The following is a 9,002-nucleotide window of genomic DNA, read 5'->3' on the forward strand; positions in this document are numbered from 1 at the left end:
CTTCGACGCGGCCAGAATTACCTGGCGCCCAAGCCAGACAAGGACGCCACAGAGAATAAAACCACGGGGCAGCATTTCTTATGGGTGTAGAGGTTTTAAAAAAGGGACGGGGTGGGAAATGCAAATTAAAACGACTTCACAGTGAGATACCACTTCGCACTGATTAGAACGACAATAATTTTTAAAAACTTGTAAAATGGTACAGCCACCTCTGAGAAAAACCAGTTTGTGGATTTCTTAAAATGTTTAACATAATTTTACTGTACAACCCAGGAAGTCCCCTGTGGGAACCTACATATGAGAAATGAAAAGATGTGGCCTGGCCGGTGTGGCTCAGTGGTTGAGTGGCTGCCCGGGAACCAAGAGGTCACGGTTCAATTCCCGGTCAGGGCACATGTCCAGCTCCATCCACAGTAGGGAGTGTGCGGGAGGCAGCCGATCAATGCTGTTTCTCTCTCTATCCCTCTCCCTTCCCCTCTCTCAAAAGTCAATAAAAACATATATATATATATATATATATATATTGTATATTCTGAATACAGGTAACTTCTCTGCGTGGCCTCTGCTCCTTCACGGCGCCCTGTGACGAATGGTGGTTCTTCATGGCCTCTGCTCCTTCACGGCGCCCTGTGACGAATGGTGGTTCTTCATTTTAACGAAGGACAGCGTGTTCCTTTTGCCCTGATGGTTCGCACTTCCTGTGTTGTGTTGAAGAAATCTTTGCTCATCCCCCGCCCGGGAGGCTGTTGTCCCGTTTCCCCCTGAAGGCTTTGTCATTGCTGGCGCTGATTTCCCTAAGTGCACGGATGAGACGGGGGAAGTTGGACTCCATCAGAGCTCCGAGGGGAGCCAAGACCCACCAGGAGGGAGGGCACTGGCCGTGGCGGCGGGGTGGGGAGAGCTGGGTGACCACAGCCCAGGGACACAGAGACCCCCTCCTCCTCCCCAGCACCCCACCAGGCCAGCTGAGGCCTCCTCACGACGGGGCCCAGGGAAGCCCTGACTGCGTGAGGCGCTGCTGGACAACAGTCCTTCAAGGCCACGCCGGGGCCGCCGTGGGGGGAAACCGGGCCAGCGCTGCGTCTACCACTGCGGCCGAGGCTGGGCCCTTCCCCGAGTCCCTGAGCCTCACAGGCAATTGCACAGATGCATGCGCAGTAGATTGATTCATTCATTCATCAATGTTTATATTTTTATTGATTTCAGAGAAGAAGGGAGAGAGAGATAGAAATATCAATGATGAGAATCACTGACTGGCTGCCTCCTGCACACCCCCTACTGGGGATGGAGTCCGCAACCTGGGCAAGTGCCCTTGACCGGAATCGAACCCGGGACCCTTTAGTTCACAGGCCGACGCTCTATCCACTGAGCCAAACCAGCTACGGCGTAGACTAACTTAAATCTTAAAAATGCCTGTGGCTGGGGGCGTGGGTACACAGTAGAGCCAGTGCGTAGAGACAGTGATTACTCTGCAGGCCATCAAAACTGCATTTTCATGGGGCTCCCCTGGAACTTCCTGAGGAAGAGGCGAGTCTCCCCACCCCGCCCACTAAGGCAGCAACTTTGAAAAATATTATTCTGGGTGAGTTTCCACTACGCGGTAGAGGCCAGCACCGCGGATGGCCGGGAGCCTCCCCCAGAGTGCGCCACATCAGTACTGAACAAAAGGTTACCTTCCAGAACTTTCCACATGATCATGGATGGTTAAATAAAAACATGATCAACCAGCCCGGCTGGTGTGGCTCAGTGGTTGAGCATCAACCTAGGAACCAGGAGGTCACGGTTCGATTCCTGGTCAGGGCACATGCCCGGGTTGCAGGCTCGATCCCCAGTGTGGGGCGTGCAGGAGGCAGCCCATCAATGGTTCTCTTTATCATCGATGCTTCTCTTTCTCTTTCTCCCTCTCCTTCTCCCTCTCTAAAATCAATAAAAATATATTTAAAATATATATATATAGAACCTCCTTTGGTCAACCAAAGGAGTAACAGAGACGGTTAAGCCTTCTCTCCCTGAACAAAGGGGTCTTCCAAGAGCCGTGCTTGGTGTTCCTCACCCACCCAGCTCCTCTGGTCTATGGAAACGAGAAACACACCCACTGCACAGCCACTGGGAGCCCGGACCAGGAGGGCCCTGGCCCTCAGCTCTCTCCTCTTCCCCACCGCGTCCACTGCCCGGGCTCTGCCTTTCTCTCAGGTCTGGAAGCGGGTAAGGAGGCTAGAGGAAGGTGTGGGGCCAACGCCAGGAGGGCCGGGGCTCTGCCAACCCTTGGGCAGGCACAGCCGCTTGTAAGCAACTCAGGATGGCCCGCACCTGGGAGCCACTGGCAACGGAGCTCTTTACAGGAGCTTTAGTAGCTGAATGTGTGGGCATTTGGGGGGCATATGTTTTGTTTAATAAGATGAACACAAGCCAAGATTTCAAGCAAAGAATGAGCAAGAAATTTCCCTTCATCTCAGAAGATGATTACAAATCCATTGAACATTCTGCAATACGTGGAATCAGAAAGGAGGATCAAGAAAAATGGTTGAACAGCAAAAGGTAAGAATGGGGCCACGCATCAAGGTTTATACCCTCTTTCCTCGTATCAGACAAGGTTAAAATTTGAAAGTTGACACGGATGGATTTTGGAATATTTAAGGCAAAATGCAAATCCTCCTGAAGCCAGAGGATGTGTTATTTGGACTAACCGTAGGCATCGATGGAAGGTATGTTTCTCACGTTGTAAGTAGAGTTTTGTTTGTGCTCCTCTGGAAGAGGCCTTCGTAACCTGGTAGGAGAGGTGGCCTTAGGATGGGCTTGCCTGGAATGAACCCTGCCTCTGTCCTTTCTAACCACGAGCACGTGTTTCACCCTCTGAGCCTCAGTTCTGCCATCTGCAAAGTGGGATCATGCCTCGCTCACAGAGTTGTTGTGAGGATTAGTCAGCAAAACGAATCTCAGGAGTCCGGGTGCCTTTTGGGAGCACAGTAGGCCCTCAATAGTGTTACTATTATTGCCTTTGGAGCTATTGTTTCCCTTGGGTGTGAGTGCAGAGCGAGCGCACCCCTCAGACCAGCCCAGAGGAAGAGCGTGAGGCTCTGGCCCGGCCTCCTGGAGACACCGACATCCCCTGCGAAGCTCCGTTGTGAAAGAGCGAAACATGGATGTGGAAGACAAAGCCCAGACTCTGAATCAACCGGGAGGTGCAGCGTCGGGGAGACTCCACGGCAGGGTGGGCCCGTGACTCACCAGGGCGATCCTTTCACTTTTCCTCCCGACCCACCTGAGCGCTTCCGGCTGCGCTGATTCACCGCTTGCTGTCGCGGTTACGTAACGGAGGCTGTTGTGCTTTGCTGGGCTGTCTGTCTCTGGATTCCTCTGTCACCCCCGGAGGCTTTGAGGAGTCTTCTTTCTCACACACCCTGGCACACGCCATCACAAACAGCTGTTGAAATCCCCGGGCGTGACACCGGCTGTCTCCTTGTTCTTGGGGAAGGGGGCCGCCAACGGGCGAGCTGTGCCCTGGACGGGGTGTCAGGCCGGCCTTGCTGTGAGGAACAGACTCCTCCTGGGGGCCTGCCCTGCTCGGGCCTCGGTTTCTCCATCCCAAAGGGAGACGCTGGACGACATCAAACCTGAGCTTTGGAAGTCCAAGGACGTACCAGACTGGACCCTTCTCCAGGGGTCGTTTTGCTAGGCAGAGTCCCCGCCGGTTTGCTAGCCGATCCCAGGGGCGTGGCACCACCAAAGGAGACATGGGACTAAGTGGGAGAGTGGGCTGGGAGGAGCAATGGGGTGGTGCCAGGCTTCTGCATAATCAGTGAATATAGCCTTGGAGGAAGGGGTTGCCATCATCCCCTCCATCTCTCTTGTGCTGTAAATAACAGGCAGGAGGCGGATCGAATGGACGGATACCTCAGCTGCCCTTCTGACCGTGGCCCTGGGCAGACGAGGCCAGGAGAGAGAGACGGGCTTTGCAGAGACAGCGATTGTCCTTGCACCGGCCTTGCTCACCCCCCGACAGGAGCGCCACGTCCCAGGACTGGCCAAGAGCCCCTGGGACACGTCATCGGGCGAGAGAGGCCGCGATGGGCCCTCAGAGTCTGAACGACCTGGTCACTTCTTATTTCCCATCCTTGGCCTTTGTTGGGCTGTGTAATCTATGGCTTGGCATTTTTCATCCGTGCCGAACATTTCCCAGACGTTATCTCTTCAAATAATACGCCTGCCCCTTTCTCTCTTCCCAGTCCTTCCAGAACTCCACCTAAATGTAAACCCCATTCTCACTCTCTCCTTGTCCCTGAACCCCTTTCTCATAATGTTAATCCTTTTTGTCAATCTGGGTTGTCATTTGGGTCATTTCCTCTGACCCATCTTCCGGTTCATGTATTCTCTCTTTGTCTACATCGAATCTCTTCTTAAACCCACCTATTGGATTTGAAGTTTCAGTCATTGCATCTTTCATGTCTACATGAAAAAAACAGATTGATCTGATTCTCTTCAAAAATCTTCCAGGACAGTTTTTTGTTTATAGCTCTCTGTTGCCTGAAGTTCTTTTAAAACTTGCACGTTATTTCTTTTAACCCAATAAGCGGTTTTCTCATTTGCTTCCTATCATTCCATTATATTAAGTGTTCGGGGGTCAGCCTATCTTTTATTGTTTGTTCTTGCTCCTGTCACCTTATGTCCCCGTGTGCGTCTACGTGTTACTGAGGGCTGCTTACTGTTCTCGAAAAACGACTTAGTGGGAATTTTTCGAGGCCTGAATGTGACTTCCGAGAGGCGCTTCACTGAACGGTCACCTGACTCTGAGCATCTGCCTGATGTTCCCCACGCCCTTCGGGCGATGAGCATCCAGGCTCTCCGTCCGCACAAGGGCTAGCATGTGGCGACAACCTCCAGAGAGGAACTCCCCCGACCTCGGTGCCCACATGCGCTGTCGGCAGTCTCTGAAGCGGGGGAGGGTGGAAGCCCTGGTGTGCAGCTCTGGCCACGTCAGCCCTGGTGTGCAGCTCTGGCCACGTCAGCCCTGGTGTGCAGCTCTGGCCACGTCAGCCCTGGTGTGCAGCTCTGGCCACGTCAGCCCTGGAGTGCAGCTCTGGCCACGTCAGCCCTGGAGTGCAGCTCTGGCCACGTTCAGCCCTGGTGTCCAGCTCTGGCCACTTCAGCCCTGGGAGTGCAAGCTCTGGCCACCGTCAGCCCTGGTGTGCAAGCTCTGGCCACGTCAAGCCCTGGAAGTCCAGCTCCTGGCCACGTCAGCCCTGGAGTCCAGCTCTGGCCCCATCAAGCCCTGGAAGTGCAGCTCTGGCCACCTCAAGCCCTGGGTGGGAAGCTCTGGCCACGTCAGCCCTGGGAGTGCAGCTCTGGCCACGTCAGCCCTGGAGTGCAGCTCTGGCCACGTCAGCCCTGGGAGTGCACCTCTGCAGAGCTCTGGCACAATGAGCCGAAAGCTCGTCTTGGTGCATTCCCCAACTCACATGGTCCTCGGCTTTGAACTCCTCACAGGTTAACTTCTTCCAAGCATAGTGACGAATGTACTCGTAGTACACTAAGTCTTAGAAAAATTCTAGAAGAAGACAAGGTTCCCTGACATGACACGTATGACATTTTTTCTGCCACATGAGATGGTACTTGCTCAGATTAAACACCCTGAGACTGTGAAAACTACGCAACTGACCTTAGAGGATCTTAGGGGTTTAGACACACAAGGTGAAATCATTGGGAATGTTTCCAGCTACAGACAGTAGCGGCCTGATAGCAGGGGCTTATTTCTCTTGTAGAACAAGTCTAGGGGGAGACAGCGGGCGGTGCTGGGCCTTCTGCTCGGGTGCCTTTGGCGGGGGGGCGGGGGGGGGGGGCCTTTCTAGATCACTCCTCTTGCGAGCTGACGTTCCCTCGTGCTGGGCGTCTCATCATTCTGGGACGGTCGCCATAACTCTAGACGTCGCATCCATGCTTAAGGCAGGACACAAGGACAGAGATGGCACCAGTCACACCCGTCTGTTGTCAGAGCAGCCAAAGCCTCCCCAACGCATACCCCCAGGCACCTCACTGCCCGACAGGGCCACCCGACCAGCCCGAGGCGTGAAAACCTCGAGAAACCAAGTGTCGTGCAAACAGAACGAGAGCGTCATGATGACTTAGAGCCGATAAGGGTTCCCCTCATCTGAGCACGTTCCGCCCTGGTCGCAGTCGGCACCAGAGAGGAGGGAGGGGGCCTGGGTGTGGGAGGGAGCCCAGTCCTGTCACAGGTGCTGGGCGTCGTGTCCCCACCCACCTTCCAGCAAAGCAGCGCGAATCGACCTCGGAGCCGAGAGCCTGCGGGGAGCCCCTAGGAGAGGGCTTCTGAGCTCAACCACAGTTTCCCTCAAACAGTTTGTGATTTTTAAATCCACAAAATGCCTGGGGGTGACGACTGCCCTTGAAAAAGCTCCCACTTGGCCCTGGCTGGTGTGGCTCAGTGGAGAGAGCGGAGGCCTGCAGACAGAAGGGTCCCGGGTTCGATTCCGGTCAAGGGCACATGCCTGGGTTGCAGGCTCGATCCCCAGTGTGGGGCGTGCAGGAGGCAGCCAATCAATGATTCTCTCTCATCATTGATGTTTCTATCTCTCTTTCCCTCTCCCTTCCTCTCTGAAATCCATAAATATATATGTTGTGTGTGTTTTTTTAAAAAAAGGAAGAAAAAGAGAAAGCTCCCGCTGGGATGCAGATGGCGCGGGGAGTCCAGCTGTTGTCGGGAGACACAGCGTCCGTCTCCAGCCCGGGCCTCTGGAGATGAACCCATCAGGGCTCGCCTGTGCCAGGAAGAAGCATCAACAGCGATCCCGCCTCCCTACTGGCGATCCTTCCGCAAGTCACACCCAAGCGCCTTCTCTCTGAGCATCAGATGGGGCCAGGGCCCAAGAGGGCCGCCCCCACGCTTTGATGACACGTCAGGTAGGCGTGGGCGGCCATCTTCCCTTCTGGTAGGTCAGGTACCAGGCCTGCCTTTCACAGGGCTTACAGCGGGCCCACCCTGGGAGACCTACATCTGGGAGCCCCTGGGCGAACACACAACCACGCCCCCGTCTCCATGTTCCCAGCATAGGGGACACCCCAGGTCTTCCGTCCAGGGGGCTGGTGAGTGACAGGCGGGGCTTCCCTGGGGGGAGAGTTGGGGATGGGAGATGGTCGGGAGTGGAGGAGCAGAAACCGCTTCTTGCAGGATATGCTAGGGGCAGGGGCAGGGGCAGGGGCAGGGGCAGGGGCAGGGCAGGCTTTCCCTGTGTGGCCATTGGGTTTTCTTTCCCTTCCTCTTAGTGCCTTGTGCTTCCCACACGCAGGGCCTTTACACACGCCACTCGGCCTGAAGTGTCCCCTCCCAGCTGCACCCTGAGGTAGACACCCCCCCCAGTGTTCAGATCTCAGCTTCGGCATCAGCGCCTCACAGAACCCACAGACTCCTCACCAGGTGGGCGCGCCCAGAGCACATCCTGCACCTCTGAACACCTGTCCCCCTCACAGGGGCCATGTTCTCCCAGCTTTCCATTGGCTGGAAACCCACACGAGGGGACTACATGGCCTCGGTGACGGCTATGTTCTCAGTGACCCACCCACATGGCGGGCTCTACGCTCACGTCCACTGAATGGAGGGAGGGAGGAAAACCAAAACCCCCCAATGGGAGACAGAGAGAAACATGGGAACGTGCTCACGCTGCAACGGGAAGCCAAACTGACGAGGGGCACAGTATACATGCGACACGACACGAAAAGCTGCCCCAGGACAGCACCGGGGGCGGCACGGAAAGAGAGGCCACAGGATGCTAGCCAGCATCGCTCCTGGACTGAGACCGAGGGATTTCAATATTCACGTACCTTCCTGTAATTTCCGGAAACCTCTGAGCTGTGCATTTGCGTGTGTGTGTGCTTCTAGTCTTCACTGAGAAATCACAGATGTCTCCCCTTCCCGCGCCGCCCCAGGCCCCCTCCGCCCTGCGGGCTGTGTCCATGGGCCTTGTATACACGCAGAGCAATTCTTGGGTTACTCTCTTCCCGCCCTCCCCTTCCCTCTGGGATCCGTGTCTCCTGAAATGTACATATTTACCTTCAAAATAAAGAGCGACGTGTAAGCCCTTCCACAGACAGAGACAAGAAGCCCTCGTTGGCCTTGGAGGCACTTGCTCATGGTGCTGGGGGGGCCGGGGGCAGGGTGTGGGGAGTGGGCACAGCTGGGGCCTGTGCCGGCTCAGTGAAGGGCACAGCGGGGAAGGCCTCACTGCAGTGACCTCTGTGGCCCCCGGGCAGGAAGATCCCCTCACACAGCGGCCCCGGCTGGTCGCTGACCAGAGCCCAGAGCCTGGGCATCCACCCTGGGCGCCTCTCCCGGACCATCAGGGGCACGTCACGCACTCAAAGCAGGTCCGTGTGGGGCCAACTGTGTGTGAGCAGCCTTTGGCCTTTGCCCAGCTGTTCCCTCTGCCAGGGGCACCCTCCCCCGTCACCCACTTGGCTCATTCCCCCCGCGCCCACCCCACACACACACCTCTGCTCAGCCCGAACCCTTATGTATTTTTTTAAAATATATTTTATTGATTTTTTTACAGAGAGGAAGGGAGAGGGATAGAGAGTTAGAAACATCGATGAGAGAGAAACATCGATCAGCTGCCTCCTGCACACTCCCTGCTAGGTTTGTGCCCGAAACCCAGGTACATGCCCTTGACTGGAATCGAACCTGGGACCCTTCAGTTCGCAGGCTGACGCTCTATCCACTGAGCCAAACCAGGCAGGGCAAACCCCTATGTATTAACGCTGCCCCCTGCTACTCCTCCCTCCAGAGTCCCCGAGAGACATGGCAGACACCCCCCCCCACCCCGCCCTGTTCCGCCTTCTCTCTTTCTCAGCACTTCTGTCTAGGCCTGTCCCCCTGGCATAGGACTCGCTGAGGAGGGAACTTTCTGTCTGGTTCACGGACGCAGCCCTGCACAGACGCTGCCTGGCACCAGTGGGCACTCGATTGATCATTGTTGCATGAAGAACCAGTGAAC

General features: G+C 55.7%; 1 protein-coding gene across 1 annotated transcript; it reads left to right on the forward strand.

Moving 5' to 3' along the window:
* Positions 1-2,161: 2,161 nt before the first annotated feature.
* Positions 2,162-2,542, forward strand: LOC111823152 (protein CEBPZOS-like). The gene has a single exon (XM_023743731.1). The coding sequence runs from the start codon at positions 2,300-2,302 to the stop codon at positions 2,540-2,542; it is 243 nt and encodes an 80-aa protein (XP_023599499.1). The 5' UTR covers positions 2,162-2,299.
* Positions 2,543-9,002: the final 6,460 nt, after the last annotated feature.

The sequence above is a fragment of the Myotis lucifugus genome, unplaced genomic scaffold, assembly GCF_000147115.1.
Source record: "Myotis lucifugus unplaced genomic scaffold, Myoluc2.0 scaffold_409, whole genome shotgun sequence".
Lineage (NCBI taxonomy): Eukaryota > Metazoa > Chordata > Mammalia > Chiroptera > Vespertilionidae > Myotis > Myotis lucifugus.

Coding starts and splice junctions, on each gene's coding strand:
- LOC111823152 (XM_023743731.1), top strand. CDS start 2,300: ATGGCCCGCACCTGGGAGCCACTGGCAACGGAGCTCTTTACAGGAGCT.